The sequence below is a fragment of the Triturus cristatus genome, chromosome 10 (assembly GCF_964204655.1).
Source record: "Triturus cristatus chromosome 10, aTriCri1.1, whole genome shotgun sequence".
Lineage (NCBI taxonomy): Eukaryota > Metazoa > Chordata > Amphibia > Caudata > Salamandridae > Triturus > Triturus cristatus.
In genome coordinates this window covers 240,350,710-240,371,173 of record NC_140593.1, presented here as the reverse complement: position 1 = coordinate 240,371,173, position 20,464 = coordinate 240,350,710, and the positions used below count along the sequence as shown (strand labels likewise).

At 46.0% G+C, this 20,464-nt stretch overlaps 1 protein-coding gene across 1 annotated transcript in view; it reads left to right on the top strand.

Moving 5' to 3' along the window:
• COL28A1 (collagen type XXVIII alpha 1 chain) overlaps nt 1-20,464 on the top strand; it is a 688,108-nt gene that overhangs the window by 10,369 nt on the left and 657,275 nt on the right. Inside the window, exons 3-4 of the mRNA XM_085630877.1 lie at nt 4,823-5,391; nt 10,798-10,818. Of these exons, the coding sequence (XP_085487003.1) occupies nt 4,823-5,391; nt 10,798-10,818 (590 nt within the window). The remainder of the gene's footprint in view (nt 1-4,822; nt 5,392-10,797; nt 10,819-20,464) is intronic.

Below are 20,464 nucleotides of genomic sequence, written 5' to 3'. Positions count from 1 at the left end.
CTGAAGTGCACAGCATGCTACAGCAGCAGACAGTCCTATGAGAGGCCTTCTGCAGGGTTCAGAAAGTGAACTGAAGATTGGGGCTGAAGGTCCTATTGTTTTTAAGTGCCTTCTTTGAGGTAGGAAACGTTTCTAGAGCATTCCCTTTGAAGTGCTTGAAGTTTCCTGCTTCCCCCGCCCTGACTGCAACCTGGCTGCATGAAGAATGCAGGGGTGACAAGTCCTTTGTGTGAAGGCAGAACACAGCCCATTCAGTTGCAAGTGGGACTGTGCCAAGCTCCGCCCCCCTTCAGTGATGGCCCATCAGGCATACCTAATCCCTCTATTGTGTGGCTGTCTAGAAGGAATAAATAAAGTCCACCTGCCAACCACACCTAGTCATGTGACCCAGGAACATGCTGTATGCACTAAATAGTTAGGGTAGGGCAGGAAAATGCCAACTTTCTAAAAGTGGCATTTATAAAATTGCAACTAAAAATCTGACTTTACCATCAGAGGGGATTTTTTATTACAATTTCTCAGACACCAAACATGAACAGTTCAGTTCTCCTCAATCAAACTTTTGTACTTATTAAATGCAATAAAGCAACCTGATGTTATCCTATGGCAGGTGTAGGCCTCACAGTAGTGAAAAAGTAAAGTAGGAGTTTTTCACTGCCAGGACTTGTAAAACGTAAGAGTACATATCCAACCTTTTAATTACAATGCACCCTTCCCTATGGGCTACATAGGACCTACCTTAGGGGTGACTTATATGCAATAAAGGGGGAGTTTAAGGCTTGGCAGGGAGGTTAGATTGGCAAGTCGAATTGGCAGCTTAAAACTGCATACAGGAGGAAATGGCAGGCATGGGACATGTTTTAATGTGGTGGCACAATAAAAGTTGCAGGCCCACTAGTAACATTTAATTTAAAGACCCTGGATATATGGTATACCACTTTACTAGGGACTTATAAGTAAAGGAATTATGCCAATTAGGTATAAGCCAATTTTACTATGTTTTAGGGAGAGAGCACACGCATTTTAGCACTAGTTTGCAGTGGTAAAGTGCATGGAGTCCTAAGGGCAGCAAAAACGAATTCAGAAAAAAACTAGGAGTGAAAGCAAAACATTTGGGGGGGTGACCCTTCAGGGAGGGCCAAGTCCAGTATTCCTTTATCCCACATGCAGTTAAAATTGCTGAGAAGAGTCCAACCTCTAATATAGGAGTAAAAACTGTTATTGAGTCAAAATGTATCTATTGATTTTTCCTGTTTGTGGGCACAAATGAAGACAATTTCCATTTGCAGTTTGCAACCTTTAAAGTAAAACCAAATCACACCGCTACAAAAGTCCTGCACTGCCTTCTGGTTTAGATGCAGACACATTTTTTATCCTAACCCTGACTCGTCAAACGCTGTTTGGCGCTACTTCAATTATCTAAAAAACCTATGACAGATTTCCCAAATCCATGTGGCGCCTATGTCCAAGCAGCATTAACCCTATGCCAACCCCACCCCACAGGATAAAGAAAATCCAGTCAAGGAGGACATTTTCCACCTAGACATGCCTCATGTGGAATGCATTACCAGAACATTTAAGATTCAACAGCTAAATTCTGCCTTTTAAAAAGCATAGCGGGTATTAGAGCCTACTTCTTTTGAGAGATAACAACTGTAACTCTCCATTGCCCACCTCAGTCAGTCCCAAGTAGTAAGAAGCCTAAACGGCCCAAGGCAGTAGTGTCTGTATAATATCAGAATCGTTCTGTAGTCTTTCATGTACTAGGGTAAAGAATCATGTAATGTGGAGGTCCCCAGAGGGAAACTTGCAGAGCTAATTTAACAATGACTTTAGTAACTTAAGGGCCGATTCACAGAACTGATCTGAGACAAAATCCTAAACGTACTACTTTTGGTATTCACCGAAGGCATTTAGTAGTAGTAAAGTTAGGATTTTGTCTTAAGTTTGACTTAAGACATACTTGAGACAGACTTAAGGCAAACTTAGGACAGACTCAGACTTAAGACAGACTTTTTTTTGTTAAATTTCTTTATTGGGAGTTTTACATTTCATGGTACATAGTTACAAATCATTATTAACACATGTTGACAGGAGAGTGTAGGCAGTTGAATGGTATCATTGCATCACGGAACAACCATCCCATCTTATATTTTTCATCACATGTAAGGAACAGCAAAATGAAATGGGATTTACCCTTCAGGTAGACTATAACATGCAATGTTAGGTTGCCTGGTGCCTGCATACGTGGGTTTCCCCGAGGAGTGGGTTGATGTTCAGTCCCCAGCTCTATCCCCGCAAACCTTCTTATATAGTGTCCATGATTGTGTTCCCAGTACGGATATGCCGACTACGTGGGTGTCAGGGGGAAAACTTAGAACAGTTAACTAAGGGGGGAAATGAGAGGGAAGGGGAGGTCGGAGAGCCTACGGATCGGATCTTGGTAGTTGCCTATTTTGTGGCTGATTCTGGTTTCTTCGTTAATGTGCTGTGGTGTCAATAGTGGGGTAGAGAGGAGCCCGGGGGGGCTTTGTGTCTCCCATCAGGGACCGGGGTGTTAGTCTGAGGGGCCTTAGTACACAGTCGGTTCTACGCATCACACGGCTGCTTCGTATTAGTGTTTGTTTGCACCATGGGTGACAGGGGTTGGGATTGGGATTGCGTGACTTAAGACAGACTTAAGACAGACTTAAGACACAATTCTAACTTTACTACTACTAAATGCCTTTTGTGAATACCAAAAGTAGTAAGTTTAGGATTTTTTCTCAGATTAGTTCTGTGAATCGGGCTCTTAGGTCATAGCTACAAATGGAGTACGACCATAACTATTCAGCCTGCATGTTATGTACAATGTGCATCATTTATGCTTTCCACAGTTTGCTGAGAGTCATAAATGATAATGATTTCTAAAAGCGTGAATCAGGTCAACTGGTGCTGTGGTCTTTCAGAAGAAATGTGCTTTCTGTCCCAGTGAACTACCATCAGTGTTCCTTATTTGACATCATAATGATATAGTAACTAATACACAATCTAAAAAAACCTATGAAATGCATGTTTTAGCAACAGCATTGTCAGACTCAAGAGAAAGATGATTTAGGTCACTTTAATGATAATTTTGACCCCTCTTTTGTTTGGCGTGCTTCTTCAGGAATGTACATGAAAAGTGCTGATCACCAATGAAACAAGTTCCAGCAACTTGGTAACTCATCGAAAATAAGCATAGTGAAGTGGTCAGTGCCATCAGAGGGGATGATAATTCCACATAAGGTTTGTTGCCCGGTAGAATATTGAAGTTTAAAACAGGATATTGTCATTCCATTTCATTTTTCTGAATGGCAGCTTCCCTATGAGCCAACACCCATACAAGCCCACACACAACATTCTTCTGCACTTGTTCAGGTGTTGCCTCCTGTATGCATGGGAAAGCTGCTGCTGATGAAAAAGTGAGCAAATTGGTGAGAACCTGCCAATCGCTCCTTGGTGGCTGCTTACGCGAGGCACTTCCCATGCTGTTTTATGCATATTTCCACTTGCACTTTGTTTCATCCCTGGGCACTGGACTTTTTCTTCTTAAAACAGAACACACACACTGGGGTTGTTCCTTGATTAATACTAGAACCAGTCCCGCTCTAAATACAGAATAGGGGGACCCCCGTATTCTGTTGTATATTAAATGTCTGTGCCACACCAAGGGTTTTTGTACTCTTTAATCCACTGCCAGACACTCCCTGCCCCTTTATCTCACCCCTGCAGGTTCCTGCATTCTCTCTTGGTGATGGTTCTTCTTCCTTTCCCTTCCTCCTTCTTTCCCGTGTGTGTTGTTCTTCCTCTTGGGAAATGTCTGATGAGGAAAAATAAGTGCTGGTCCCCAAAAATGAGTGCTGATGGCCCCCACTGGCAACCACCGCCTCAAATTAAGCACTGCTTGCTGAAATGAAAAGAAAATATCCTGCTTTAAAGTAAAATGCTTTATTTCGTGACAAATCACATGCGCAGATCCTGCCTCTTCAGAGGGTACTAAGCATTTCATGTTGATTAATAAGGATGAGTTCAAACGTGTAGCAAAATTTTTTAGTTGATGAAAAGTATGTTTTTGTTGATTTTAGTTTCATTGTCCTGACAAAGACCTCTGAATAATGGACGTGTGGAAATGATCATGGACTCATCCTAAATCATTTGTCTCTGACGTTTGCTGTCACAAAAACGCACATTATTTGTTTTGATTAATGCACACATAAAAACTTCGATAAGAAACACGTATGGCTGCTCACTGGGATGCATCTCTTGTCTTCCTTTGGCCACCACTCGACAAGTTGATTTGGTTCATGTATTTTGCAAATTATACATTTTATGGGTTTTAGCACTCTGTGGCAGCATGAATCATAAACATTGGCTGTACATAACTTGCAGTCTCGAGTAGTGAACCTACTACAGTTTTAGCAAAGGCCTGATCTGTAGTTTGAAGGATGGTACTCCATCCGCCAAGGTAGCGGAGGCCATTACGTCCGCCATGCTGATGGACTACCGTCTGCCAAATTTAGAGATTACCACTGGCCGAACTTTGGCCCAATGTTTGCCAGCCTTCCAAGTCCATTTGAAGTGTACATCAGGGACATGAAACAGATGAGTACACTTGGCGTATGTGTCTATTATCGGATGGGGGAGGGCGGGGCTCTCTGGTGCACGGTGCAAGTGCAGCTTGGGCAGGTAACTCTGAATGCATGCAGAGGGAAATACCTCTTAAATGCCACTAGCCTAAAAAAACCAAATGTAGGTGCCATTAAGTCCAGATGTTTACTTGTATTGTTACATTCTTTTACAGATTCTATCTGCCCTGTTGATGTCATTTTCATCTTGGACAGTTCTGAAAGTGCAAAAAATGCCCTCTTTGACAAGCAAAAGAATTTTATCATTCAGTTTGGGGAGAAGGTTTTTCAGATGAAGTGGGACATTGGTGGGAAGTACAGTCCGAAGCTGGCTGTCATGCAATTCAGCAGCTCAGTCAGAACAGATCACCCTTTCCAAGAATGGACTGGGCTGGAGAACTTCAAGCAGATAGTCAAATCTATGAACTACATTGGGCAAGGAACCTATACCTTTTATGCAATTTCCAATGCCACTCAGATCTTCAGGACTGAAGGCCGAGCTAAAAGCGTCAAAGTGGCCTTGCTGATGACTGACGGTGTTGACCATCCAAAGAGCCCAGATGTCCAGAGTGCATCCGAAGCTGCCCGAGCTCTGGGGATCACATTCATCACCATTGGCCTTTCGGACAGCGCTAAAGTAGTTGCCAACGCAGCCAAACTCCGCTTAATATCTGGTGATCCACCCTCGGAACCCATCCTGATCCTGAATGACCCTACTCTTCTCGACAGGATTATCAATAAACTGGTAAGCTGGACAGTTTCATTGGATATGTTTTGTGTATGTATATTACTTCTTGAACCACCTGTTAATCTACCAGTCTATACACACATGAACTTCTCTGGTGGTGCTTATTTCCTCCGAGTTGCAGTTAGCACCATATGAAATATGGTACCAAGTGGTATTTTGCTCCATTGTTCTTTGTGATGGATGTGCTGTTTTGTGGTGCTCTGTCTAAAACAACAAAATAAAGACATTGATTTATGCTGCTGCAGAACCCGCTGACTCCTACAGAACTATAAATAAGTGCTTTTAGTGTAATTGTCCAGTGCATTGTGCAAAAGAAATGGGTAAAAGGACATGTGGTAAAAATATAGGCAACTGCTAGCTCTGATCCTTGCCATCGACGTATCACAACACATGGGTGTATTAGAGCTAGTCACCCATTGAGCCAATGCCCGTCTCTTTACTGTCAACGCTGCGCCTGCGCTGCATCGCCGATTTGGCGTTGCAGCAGCACGCGCAATGTAATTCATTTTGTTTATTTATTTCTTTACTCAACTTTGTTCGGCCCAATTCCGGAGTTTACTACTCCTCCACCCTGCCCCTCCCCCGCCCCGCCCTACCGCCCCACAGCACTTCCTCGAGGAGCGGCCACTGCTCAGATTTTGAGATGGTCTATATTTCTTGATTCCAACTGCCAGGAAGCTATGGCCTTTTCAGTTCAGGCATTTAAACGGCATGCAAAATACTTTAAAGCAGATTCGCTCATGTACGGGAAGCCAAGGTAACTCTTTCAGAAAGTGCATGACATGTGAGTGCTGAGGCAAGAAAAAGATCAACGGTGCTGCATCATTCAGAATGATTTGTAGTCTGTGTAGAGCAGTACGTGGTAGCGCTACACAAACTGCAGGTATCATAATCTAATCTCTAATTGATGACTGCTCTTACAATACGTTTTCTAGCATTAAAAGACAGCAAGGAATCAATTTCCTCACATTTTTAAGTAGAAGGAGCATTTAGAAACTACTGGTCCTTATCTAAGGTTTAGGGTCCAAATTGCCATCTATCACTAGTCAAAGACTTTTGGCAGAAGGTGTTGGGGTAGATACAGGGCTGAGATCACTGGGCCAGCAGTTACTGTTCCATTGATCACATTTCTCAGCAGAACAAATTCCTTTTGTCGTTATTCAACTTTAGTTGATTGGTTATGATCCAGTTTGCAACAAATCTTAAGGTGCTCTGGTTGGGTAGGTCTTTGGATGCTTTCGTCTTGGCATCTAATTTCTTCAAGGAGATAAGCTCATCTAAGATCAGACAGGTTTCCTTCCAATTATTGGCAGCTTTTGAAATCCGGACACTATAGTATTTGGATTTCACCCATTGAAGTTTGATTTTATATCCTTTTTGTCCCTCTTTACATTTGTTTTTTTCTGCTCGTCCAGGATATCTTTACGCCACTGGTGCTCAATCTGCTACTGTTTAAGTTTAGCTTCCTGCAGTTCCTTATTTAACCAGGGAGTTGCCTTTGCTTGTTGAGCTATGCATTGTTTTTGCACTCTTGCAAAGTTATGTGCTACGGCTTTAACCAGTGAGTGTAGTGTCTATCTGCCACCAACACAGATCCCACTAATATCGGAGTTGTATGGGCAAGCATGGCCTCCTTCTCTTGGAGATTAGCTCGACTCCATTTCCGAATATTGGTAACCTCAATAGACTATGGGGCAGATCTATATTGGAGATGCGCCACTTTTACGCCGCCGTTGCGTCACTTTTGTGACGCAGCGGCGGTGTAAACCCTGCGCCACGTTGCGCCATATTTACATCGTGACGCATCTATGGAGATGCGTCACGATGTAAAGCCCTGCGCCACGTAAAACCTGCGTCAGGTTTCACGTGGGCGTGTCGACAGAGTGGGGGGCGTTCCGTCGCAGGAACACCCCTGAAAAGTGACTCAGTCAAATCTATAAGATTTGACTGAGTCACTTTCCCAACGCTGATGCGCCAAAACCCTGCGCCTGCTTGAAGCAGGCGTAAGGCTTGACGCACCATGTTAGGGATAGGGTAGGTTGGAACAGTGCTGGAGTTGCGTCGCGCTTGCGACGCAACTGAAGCACTGCGCCAACCTTACGCCATCGGATGCGTCACGCATCTGTTTATTCCTGCGCCATGATGCGCCGCATTGTAAATGCGGCGCATCATGTGTGGCGCAAGGGTAAACTTGCGTGACGCATCATTCCTGGCGCATCCTTGCTGATTTGCAGGGATGCGCCAGGAAACATAAATCTGCCCCAATGTGCTGAATTTGCTGCAGGTGGGAGTAGATACTCCAATCAAGTAACAATCAATGCAAACTGTTTACTAAGATCCATTATCTCTAAATCTAGTGTTCACACTAGATATAGCAGATGACCCTTAACATAGGTACGCTTATCTATATGTTGGTGAAATATCAAGGAAGGCATAGAGTCCAAAAAGTCCTTGCATTTTGAGCAAGGGGTATCTAGCCAGAAGTTAAAATTGCCAATAACCATCCATTTTCAGAACTGGATCAAGAGAGGGCAGATAATCTCGAATTATTCTCGACTGAAGTTTACCATATATTGGGGTGGCCAATACACTAATCGCCAAGCTATTGGCCCGGATCATCGAGAGACACAATTTGAAACTTGTGTCCTACGCTGAGGATGCAGAACTGTTTGTGACGTTATCTCAGGAAGGGGAAGAATCCGCAGTGCAATTTAAAGCCTGCCTGGTTGAGCTGGCAAAGTGGATGTCTAAGAGCTGTCTAAGACTCACCGTGAATAAAACCGAGGTCCTCATTGTTGGAAAATCTCTCTCCATCTGGACCTCTGTTTGTATGAGGTTGGATTTCAGATCCTAAAGCTAAAAACCTGGGTGTATGGTTTCACCCCAAATTGTCTTTTGAGAGCCAGATAATTAGTGTTGACGGGAAATGCTTTGGTACCCTCAACATCCTGAGAACGATCTTAGAGCTACTCCCTTTGGCTGCCAGGAAAACCATAGTACATGCTTTGGTGACTGTGCAGTTAGACTACTGCAATGATCTCTACAGAGGTGTAGCGAAGGGGAGCTTGAAAAAACTACAAAGGGTACAAAACGCAGCACCGTGGGTGGTATTAAATCTATCCAGGAGTGCATCTGCCAGTGCAGCCCTTTCCAAACTACACTGGCTTCCATTAGACAAGAGAATTTCATTCAAAGCCATGTGCTTCTATCATCAAATCTTCAATGGCAGGGACCCAAAATATCTGTCCTTACTAGTGAACCATTTCATTCACCGCACAGCCTTAGATCGTCTGGCGCTAACTTAGCAGTAATACCCTGTGTAAATAGCGCCATGTTAGGGGCCCGCTCTCTTGGTTTCCAAGCAGCAAAGATGTAGAACTACCTGCCAACCCACCGGAGGATGGAACCATCTGAGCTGATCTCCCATGAGCGGCTTAGGATAGGTTTGGCTGGCAGGTCTCGTTGTCCAGGCCTATGCTCTTCTTAGTACAGTGCCCTCAGCTTTAGAAGATGTTCTGGTCCTAGCGCAGGGACACACCGTGTGGTGTAACCATTGCACTTGAGAAAATGATTATGTTGATTATTATTGTGCTTTTTGTCAATTCAGTTTTCAGCAATAGCAGCTTCATGTAGCAATTAAATTGCACTGCAGGTGGGAAATCCTCAAACATTTATTGGCAATTGCAGCTACCCTTCTCCCCCTTTTTCTAAAAGAGTAAGTTATCTTCTAGGATTACTTCAATCAATTTAGGCTTGGATTTTTTTGCCAACCAAGACTCACAAATCAGCATTAAGTCTGGTTTAGTACGTTAAATAAAGTCTCTTCCAGTTCATGTTTAATTAGGGAGCGTGTATTGTAATGGATCAGCGAAATAATTTGGACCACGAATACTTAATTGGTGTAGGTCTGTCCAGACTGATTTGCCCAGCAGTGTCAGCCTAACCCTGTGTTGCACGTGGAGTTTTTGCTAAGATTCCATGGGAATTTAAGGTAGTAGATTGTTCTGTAGAAATAGTGAATCCTACCTTGTGTAATTGGAGGAGTTCCCTCCTTGAGTAGGAAACCAATTGGGTATTGGGACTGGCCCCTGGTCTTGGCCAGCCGGTGCATTCACCAAGTGTGTCTGCTCTGCCTTCAAAATTGCAGCACCCAACAGTAGGTGTCAGTGCAGTGCCTCTTGTGTGGAAAAGCGCAAAATAGTGCCCAACTTTACTGACAATAGGTTTGCTCCCAGAAACTCCATTCCCACCTACTCAGTAACAACATGCCCTCCTAAAAGTTTAAAATAAAAACACTCCAAATTCATCAAAGCTACATTGTAAAAAAGGTTTAAAGTAAGTTATCATTAATAGTTTAAGTTAAAATGTTATCAAGCATTAGAGAAGAGCAGTCCATCTATACGTGCTCAGATGCACTGCCTCTTCCATTAAATAGGCATCCTCTTGGTCTGTTCATTGGCTCTCTCATTGGCTCCCCAAAACACTAGAGTGCTAACTGCACTGCCGAACCAAACATGTCGGCACCGGAAAGTGGGTACCTCTTATGTGGAAAAGTGGAAAACAGTGACCAACTTTCCTGACGATAGCTTCACTCCCAGATACTCCCTTCCCACCTATTCTATAACAACATGGCCTCCTAAAACTTTAAAAGTAAAAACATTCCCAATTCATCAAAGCTACAGGGGTATTTTGACAGATGACGATGAGGACACATTAATTATGTATTTAATTTTGCCTTGTGGTCGTCTGTCGAATTCCCCCCACCCCCAGTTGGCCACCACGGCTCTTACCTGCACGGACCGCGGCTGTTGTAGCCACTGTAGAAGGTCTTGGTGGTGGCCTGGGATTAGCTATCATGCTAATTGCTTGCATTATGGGTAGCACAATTAAACTTGACTATTGCAATGTGATGTCTACAAGAAGAAGAGACTGCAGTGGAATGAAATGATAGAAGTGTTTGGAGCATTTGGAGCAGAAATTGGACCCAAGCGGTAATAAGCTTCAAACTCCCCAGGCAGTAAGAAGCATGACTCAACCTATGCATTATTTGGCATACATGACACCACACAGCATTGATTATTAATGACCTCTCACATCAATGAACATTATTGGCCAACGATGGTCATGAATATTAATAGCAATAAATTTCTTTATACACGGTCAAGTTGCTTTTGTCAGCTATACAGCTATATAAACCAATTCAAATACGTAGAGAAAATTGTCTGTACATGTAATATTATCTCTTGGCACTAATATTCATCAGTATTTTCATACTCAATGACACTCATTGCTTATCACATCGTTTCATATTGTTTTTAACATTTGACGGAAAAATACTTACAAAAATAAGCAAATTGCCTCAAAATCATGCTGAGTGACGTGTTTTCTTTTTTGTTTCCTCAGGGTACCATTGCTAATGAGCAGGTGAGTAGTTCACATTATTACTTTTTATTCTTAGTTGTTGAAGAAGAGCTAATTGCACACTGGTGGTAATCTCACAACATTTCTCTAAAATCCAGATCTTTGAGAGCATCTGGCCTAGATGGTCTCTGGTCTTTAGCACTAACACATTTTACCATGAGGTTCCACTTATGTTATGTCTTATTATTCAAGTGACTGATCGAGATCAGCTCACTCATGGAATGGCAATATTTTGTTTTCTGAGAAAGAAGTGACAGAGGACCCGTTCTGTTTCTTTTTATTGACTACTACGTCTAACATTTTGTCCTAGGTCTTGTGACTTATCTGGTGAACTGGGTAAAATACAATTCCATATTCATGTTATTAGACCTGTCATCCCTAGGGTGGCCTTCCCCAAAACTTTTTGCCTGCTTACCTCATCTTTTTGCTGCATCTGTTTGTCAGCCCTAGGACTCTGAGCACTTTACCAGTGCTAAAAAGCATGTGTTTGTTCTCTAAACTGGTGACATTGGTATATACATGATTGGCATATTTAGTTGACTCATAAGCCCCTTGTAAAGTGGTAAACTGTACCAAGGGCCTGTCATCAAATGCTAGTAGTGCGCCTGAAGCATTGGTTGCGCCACCCACACAAGTAGCTTTTCATACCAGTCTCAGGCCTGCTATTGCAAGGCCTGTGTGTACAGCATACTGCCACTTCGACTTGCCATTTAAAACCACTTGCCAAGCATTAAACTCTCCTTTTATTACACATAAGTCACCCCTAAGGTAGGCCCTAGGTAGTCCTAAGGGCAGGGGTCTGTGTAACTAAGAGGTAGGGTATGCACTTTTAAGTTTTACATGTCCTGGAGGTGACAAACAGCTAAATTAGCTTTTCACTACTCTCATAGGCCATTATTGGGAATTCTTCAATATACTTATAAGCTGTCATTCCTGATTAGAAAGGAGTAGCTGCATCATGTTTCATATCTTTGAAATGGTAATGATTAATCATCTTTACTGGTAAAGCTGAATTTAACATTACTGTTTTAGAAATGCCACTTTTAGAAAGTGGACATTTCTCTGCTCTTACTGGTCTGTGTACCTTTCAGCCTGTCTCCAATAAAAATCTGGTGTGGGTGACAGCTACACTTTGTGTATTCCCTCTAGACAGCCACAAACACAGGCAGGGTGGGTGTGACAGAGAACTCATCTGCATTCATCTATATTCTAATAGCTCTTCCTGGGCAGGAAGAGGGAGGGGGAGCTGACACTTACACCTGAATAGCTAGTTTCCTGTGTCCCACACAAAGGGCTGATTACTCCTCTGAGATAGCCTGGCAGACAAGCCTGGGATGAAAAGGGAACTGTGCACTTCAAGAGCCACCTTTGAAGTCACCCGCACTTCAAAGGCACATTTGTGTGTAAGTACTAGGGCCCCGATCCTAGGAATATATTACACTTCTGGACCTGTGGAGAACTCTGCCAGGAGTAAAGACTGCTGTGCTAAAAGGATTGCTGCTTTGAAGAACTACTTTCTGCTTTGCTGAGCTGCCCAGCTGCATGCTGATCTCTGCCCTGCTGAGGACAAGGACTGGACCCATCTCACTTGAACCCAGAGTGACTACAAGGGCTTGCTAGCTTTCCCCCTGTTCTGAATTCTCAGGGCCATCAAAGACTTCCTGCAACTCTGCAACAGCACCGGGACTCTGCCATCTGTGAGTCCTGCCTGCCACATGGTACCAATCCAGTTCTGGGCCCCTGTGAGGTGATTTCTGCTGTCTAGAACCATCAAATGCGATGCAGTGATGACTTTGCGCCGATCAGAACTGACGCAGTACTGTTTGACATCAATGCAGTTCCGATCCGAGGACATCCCTGTGTAGCTCGGCGACGATGCGGGACCCGACTGTGAGATTCAATGACAACGCAGTGCTTGCATCATGAGAGGTTCGATGCAGGACTCGACTGCGAGGTTCTATGACAACGCATTCACCGGAGTGCGTGAATTGGAACCAATGCATCAAGTCTTTGACGCCGACGCTTACTCCATCCAAGGTACTTTTCCAGTGGGACCTGCATGAGTCCTGTAGCCAGCCTGCCCTCCATCACGGTCAGCCTGAACTTTGGATTTGCCCCAGTCCAGCAAGATCTTAGGAAACCCCTTAGCTCTACTGACTTCTAAGCACTACTTTTTGATTTGTTCTTTAAAATTCACAACTCCGGTTCTACTTGGATTTTTGTCGTTTTGGTCTTGTTTTACTCATAAAAATATTCTCTATTTTTCTAAACCTGTGTACAATATTTTTGTGGTTTTCATTTGTGTTACTGTGTGTGCGTTGCACAAATACTTACACATTGCCTCTTTAGATAAGTCTGACTGCTCTGTGCCAAGCTACCAGAAGGTGAGCATGGGTTATCTTTTAGTGTGTATGTAGCTTACCCTGACTAGGATTGTGGTCCCTACTTGGACAGGATGCATACCTCTGCCAACTAGAAACCAAATTTCTAACATTAGCGATCATTGGTGAGGATAGGACTAGTATTTGTGCAATACCATATAGTAAATCATTGTTCACTACAACTCTATACTAAGACCAATTCGGGCCTTTTTCAATTCTTCTAAATTGTCTTTTTGATTTTTCTGCTAAAACCATGTCTCACTCTGGAGTTGCAGCACCTGCACCTTCAGTAATTATTTTTGAGCTGGCCAGGTTTGAGCCTTACACTGTGCTCCTGCTGAAGGATTTCTGTGAGGACTTTCAAGTGTCTACATAGGGTTTCAACTGGAAGGTGGAGCTACAGAAGACTTTGAGAGCCTGAGTGGAGACCCAGCTAGCAGGAGATGACAACCCAGAGGAGGAGCAGAAAATCATGAGTAGGAGCATGACCTGATCATGGATTCCAATGTGGATTAGGGACTGCCTGTAGAAGGGGCCACCAACTTGCCAGGAGCAACAGTGGTTTCCAGACCAGGGAGTAGTGTCTCCTCCAGCAACCTGTCCCCAGAGGAGCTGGCAGACAGGAGGGAGTAACGGAAATTAAAGCTGGAGCTTTCTAAACTGGAGCAGGCTCGATAACAGAGGAGGCTGGCCATAGAGGAGAGGAAACTGGCCCATGAGCTCATCCTCAAGTAGCTGGACATTAGAGCCTTACAAGTGGGGTCCAGTAACAGAAATTACATCACCATTCCTGCAGTGTCCACTGATGAGTCCAGAGTCAGGATTCCGTAGGACTTGGTGCCCATTTATGTGGTGGGGGATAACAGAGACATATGCCTTGCAGCCTATGATATGAATATGAGAGTGCACAAGGTCCCAAATGAGTTGTGGGGTGGCAGTTTATGAAGGTACACACTCCTTATGCTAGAGGTAGAGGACCAGACATGATACACTGCTATGAAGGCCATTCTAGTCGATAAGTTTGAACTGACCCTTCAGAAGTATAGGATCAGATTCAGGGGCAGCCACAAGATCTCATCACAAACATGGGTGGACTACTTGGATTATGCCAGCAAGGCACTGAAGGGCTGGGTGAGGGGCAGCAAGGTTGATGATTATTCAGAGCCGTACAACTTAATTTTAAAGTAGCACATGCTTGATATTGGTTTCCCAGAGCTGCACCAACACCTATATGATAGCGAGCTTTCTCACCCCAGAAAGCTTGCTCAGGAGGCGGTCATCTGGGTCAGCACCAAGTGTCCAAGAAGGCATCTGGAGTGGACTCCCAAAAAGGTCCCCATGAGAGGAAGGGGGAAAGATAACAAGACAGGATTCTATAAAGGCCCCAATACAACTCACAGGGTAAAGGGGAAAGGGGAAAGGGGAAAGGGTCTGGTTCTTATTCCTAATCTCCAGAAGAAAATTTACCCTGACAAAGGTCAGCAGCCCAAGCCAATTTAGGGCTATGAGTGCCATGAGTATGGACACTACAAGGGGATCCCAATTGTACAAAAAGAGAACCACCTCCCACTGGAGGAACTACTCTAGGGGTGGCTAGTGTAGTGCTGGGGGAGGAGTTTGTCCCAGTTAATGGGGAGTGTGTTAGTGAGGTCCCCCTAGTGGTTCAATTCTACTTAACCTTCAGACAAAAACTGTGATTTTTAAATGTAATTTTTAGCTACATACGTCAAACACTTACTTTCAACATTATACTTGAATTGTATACGGTAGTAAATAAACTTTCAAGCATGTTTGTATCATTTTTGCCAGTGAAATTGTAAAACTATACATTTATTTACAATCAGGCCCTCATGCAGGAAAACTGAACTTTTTGAACACAGTGACACTTAGCTTTTGTTACCTGGTCATTGTAGGGGCATACATTTCCTTAATTTTTAGTATGTGGCAATTTAAATACTAAGCACCCAGCCATGCGGTCTTAAGGACACTTTACTCTGACCTGTGTTGCTACAGTGTACTTAAACCGCATTCAGACAGAACACAACGTTTTTAATTACATCTCCTAGTTTTGTATTTTTGTTGAGTTGTCTTGTATTTTGTTTACCCTGTTTTTAAATATATTGTATCTGCCCACACTCTTGCATCTTAAAACGTGGCCTCACCGCTGTTTTGCGGGTTGTATTGCCGATTTTTTAAACTTTTGCCGCCATCTTGGGGGACTGGATTAGCCGGTAGCGCCATTGCACTGAGCGCTCTAGTGCTCAGCTGAACTGGGGGGGAACTGCTATTTAACCCTCCCTTGGCTCGCGCAGCGGTAACGCGCAGCGGTCGTGCCTGACCCGTGCCTGAGTCAGGCCAGAGTCCTGCCCGTCTGCGCCCGTCCGCGTTCCGGAGGCGTTTGAGGCGACGGGCAGGACGCGGCCATTCGGCTCGAGCTAGCTTGCCTATTGAACACCATGCTACACTACTCGGGTTCGGAACTTCGGTCTTGGCGGTACATAAATGGTTTCTGCCGGTCGGTTTTCCCTGCTCGCCACAAGGGCAAGCATTGCTGCCCTGAGTGTGGCTGGCGCCCGCAGAAATATTTTGGCGATGCGCCACTGAAGGCGGCGTTTTGCACTAAACATCTGGGCCTACTGCTCAACACTCGATCTCTGGGCCGGCACGCTTTGGATGTTTTTGATTTGCTAGAGTCAGAAAAACCCCTGTTCCTAATGCTCACCGAGACGTGGCTCGGCGTGGCGTCCAACCCAGATATTGCCACTGCTATCCCGCCCGAGTATAACATCTTCAGGCAGGATAGGCCGAAGGGGCGTGGAGGTGGCGTGGCATTAATAGTCAACAAAATGGTCACCTGCACCATCATTCCATCGGATGCGATCAAGGATTGCGAATCCCTTGCCTTTGCCCTTGTCCTTTCACCGCACCAATCGATTAAGGGTCTCCTAGTCTATCGGCCGCCAGGGCCCTTGGGCTCTTTTTTTGAAGAGTTCCAGTCGGTGACCTCTTCTTTGTTACTTACATCAGAACATTGCATTGTCGCCGGGGACTTCAACGTCCATATGGACGTGGAAACGGATCCCGATGCGATGAAAATGTTGGAGGTCACAGCCCCTATGGGCCTGGTTCCCTATCATGTCGGGCCGACCCATGAGAAGGGACATACCCTGGATTTGACCTTCTCTACGATCCCTATAGAGATGTTGGCCCCCACCCAGGTGCTTTGGTCTGACCACAGGCTGGTGAGATTTTATCTCTCAGATGCTGGGAAGCCTGCCGGTGTCCCCCGGCAGTCTTCAGTGGGATTCAGGCCACTCCACCGGATTACTCCGGAACTGTTGGCACAGTCCTGCGCCGATCACCCCTGTGCCTTAACCGGGAACTTAGAGGAGGATGTGGAGCGTTTGCAGGTCTGGCTCTCAGAGAGGCTCAATGAGCTTGCTCCTCTGAGACCCCTCCGCAAACCCGAAAAAGGTGCCTCTGCCCCTTGGTTTACGGAAGCATTGGCGGCCTCGCGTCGGCAATGCAAGGTAGCGGAAAGAGCTTGGCGCGTGAAATACGACGCGACGGCGAAACTCACCTACAGGTCTCTGGCGAAAGCGTACCATCGGAACATCCTCGCGGAGAAGAAGGCTTATTTTGCTAGAAAAATTGAAGCCGCTTCCAACTCCTGTAAGGAGCTTTTCGCCATTGTGCGGGAGTTTACAGCCTCTCGCGCAGCGCCTGCCCAGACCCCCCCTCCTGCGCCTTGGGTCAGGGCGATTGCGGACTTTTTCACCTCTAAGATCCAGCGGATCCAGGATTCCTTCCTTGTGTTGGATCCTGAGGTACCAGGTCGGGTGGAGAATGTCGCTGCTACCCGACTGAGCGCCGGTGTGGCCTTGGCAGTTTTCCCTCCTCTCTCGCTGTCAGCTTCATTTGACCTGATGGGGGGACTAAAGTCAGGTTCCCCTCGGGATGCCTGCCCCGCAAAATTCCTGGCTAAAATGGCAGCTGTCATTAATCCACTCGTGAACCCCCTGTTGAACTGTTCTCTTGCACAGGGTGTGGTTCCCCAGTCCTGGAAGCAGGCAATGATTATCCCCCTGCTTAAAAAGCCTGGTCTGGATGTGGAGGTGTTAGCGAATTATAGACCTATCTCGCTCCTGCCGGCTTTGGCGAAGGTCATTGAAAAGCACGTGCATAGGGTGCTTGCCGATTACTTGGAGGCCCACGACCTACTGCACCCTACCCAGTCGGGTTTTCGCGCCAATCTTAGCACCGAAACAGCCCTCTTGGAAGTCTCGGAGGCGATAAAGGAGGTGCTGGATTCGGGTGGGAGAGCGATGCTGGTGATGTTAGACCTGTCGGCGGCCTTTGACACCGTCCCCCATGAGGGTCTGCTTGCTAGACTCTCAGAGATTGGTCTTTGTGGGACGGTGCTCCAGTGGTTTCGATCTTTCCTGGCAGGTCGTCGACAATCGGTCTGGGCTTCTGCTTGCTCCGCCGAGATGTCGCCATTGGGTGTCGGAGTTCCTCAGGGCTCTGTCCTGAGCCCGACTCTATTTAATATCTTCATGACCCCTCTGGCGGCCCTGGCGGAGTCTTTCGGGGCCCAGATCGTTTCTTACGCCGATGACACCCAGCTCCTCTTCACCTGTGAGAGGGGTGCGGACTTCGATGGAGGTAGGATCCAGGGTTGCCTTGAGGCTGTGTTTCAGTGGTTCCATCATAACAGCCTCAAGTGCAACTCGGATAAATCCGAGGTCCTCTTCTTTGGGTGCAGCTCGGACCCGGACTGGAAAGTGTGGTGGCCTGAGAACATGTTTCCACCAGCAAGTTCGTCCCAGGTAGCGAAAAACCTTGGGATTAAGATCGACAATGGCCTCACACTACGTTCGCAGGTAATCGGTCTCACAGGGACCTGCTTCGGCTTACTCCGGATGCTTCGCAAGTTCCTTCCTTTGCTATCGGAGGAACATAGGAAGATCACGGTGCAGGCGATGATAGGCTCGAGAATAGATTATTCCAACGTTCTCTATCTCGGCCTGCCAGAATACCTGCTTAAACGACTACAGGTCGTTCAGAATTCGGCAGCACGTGCTATTTTTGGACTACCTCGCCGTGCCAGAGCCTCGGGCCTTTTGGAAGCTCTGCATTGGCTTCCTGTCCGGAAGCGGATAGTTTTTAAATCTCTCACCCTGGCACACAAAGCCTTGTACAGATCTGGAGCAAAATACCTCCAGGAAAGGTTGTCCTTTTACCGTCCGGCCAGATCGCTCAGGTCTGAAGCCTTGTTTTTTGCTGTAGTGCCCCGCGCGAAGAGAGCTCGCATCGGTGGCCGCTCCTTTAAATGTTTAGCGCCTCAGCTGTGGAATAAATTGCCTGTGTCCCTGCGTAGCACCCCAAACTTGTTGGCCTTTAGGAAGGGGCTTAAAACTTGGCTTTTCACTTCTTAGTTTCAGGTCCTATCAGGTTTCCTCTTTTTATGTTTCTGTTCATTTTCCCTGTTGTGTTTCTGCGATTAGTGTGCAATCCAAAGCGTCGGGACACTCTTTCGAGTAGCCGTACGCTATACAAAAACCTGCATAACATAACATAACATAACAACGGTGTTCCCTTGAGTCATACATTTTTAAAGATACTAGTGGGCGATTAAATATACATCTTGGCACATATATGACATTTAACTTCCATGCCACGGATGCGTTTCCTCCTCCAACCCATCTTTGCCTTATTGGAAAGATAAATAAGGCGATGGTATATAAGCAGTATAACCAGTGTTTTCAGGAGTAGAGCACGTGCACAGTAAGACTGAGTGGCAGTTTCACAGCGCCCAGAGTCCTAATGTCAGCAACTGCAACAATCAGCCAATAAAAGGTGAAAAATCTATGTATAACATACAAAAACGTAAACATTGCCACACTCCTAGTATCAGCACACCAGCACAGAGACTCGGCCCAGAACCAGCAGAAAAAACTGCAGTGCTGGCTCTGACGTTTGTTCCCCCGTTCATATTTTTGCCCAGAAATGTGTTCCACAATTGCATTTTTGAATGTAGTAGACAGATTCTCATCTGAGTAAAGACTGCATCCCCTGGTCAGCCCCTCCTTGCAAAATCTCAATTTTTCCAATAATGGAAGGCTGCTCCTTTTGCCTCTGTCTGCCCTCTCGCATAGGCGGAAGTGGTGCTGTGCCAGAAGGACCCCACACCTGGGTGTCAGGAACTGCCTGGTCATGGTCACCCTTGTCGTCCACCCGCGAGCGCCACAGCACCCGGCCGCCCTGGTGTGCATGAGCTGGCCTAGCCTGAATGATGAACTGGCAGTCCTTGCCTCGATGACCCTCAGCTTGTGTTGGCACCTCTTTCTGCCCAGTCATTAATACCAGGCCGGGTTAGCCTACAGCTCTGAGCCTGCAGCAGGTAGCCAAGCACAAGGAGAGGTGTGGCTCACTGGTTAGAGCAGGCAGACCCTGAAGCAGAGGTCAGACCTGGGACCAGTGTTCAATTCCCGACGCGGCAGGGTCTTGAGCTCAAATGTCCATGGACTCGATAATTCTCGCTTCGGTGCCTGACCTAATCATGGGTTCACACTCTGCAACTCTGGGCATTAAGCTTGCTTAATCTCCACAACGGCCCCCCGCGGCGGGATGCCTGGCTTTCACCTTGGGGATGCCCTGTAGGGGCTATCTCACAGGGAAAAGCCAAGACGGGTTCCCAAGGCAAGCGCGGAGATACCCCTTCAGGGGTCGATTCAGGCGCTATATAAGAAACATATTAATAATAATAATAATAATAAGGAGTCAGGTCATCAGCTTCTGCACCAAGTACTTCATCCTCCCTTTCAGCGACATCCTCTGGGATGTCCTGGCCTCGAGGTGCCCCGCCATGGGTTGTGGCCACCATTCCTCTTCAACAGCACCCTGGTGTGAGTGCCCCACCCCGGGGAGCCCCGACCTGCCTTTTTCATCAGCCTGCTGCAGCCTAACAATCGTAACTCATAGATCTCTTATGGTATCCTTCCCTGGATTACAACCAGATGCCACAGTAGAGGCACGAGGACATCTTGCTGTTACCATAAACACAGACACTGCTCTCCCAAGACTAGGGCAATTTCCTAAACCCGGTCCCGCGTTTCCTGGAATCAAACAACTGAAGAACATACCATGGAAAGGGCAGGAGCCTGTGCTCAAGTAGGAGGTTCCCCCTCCCTCCACCTTTAACAGCAAATTTCAAGTCATCCAGACCAGAGAATGCCAGTGATATGCAGGGCTTGATTTGTAAAGGT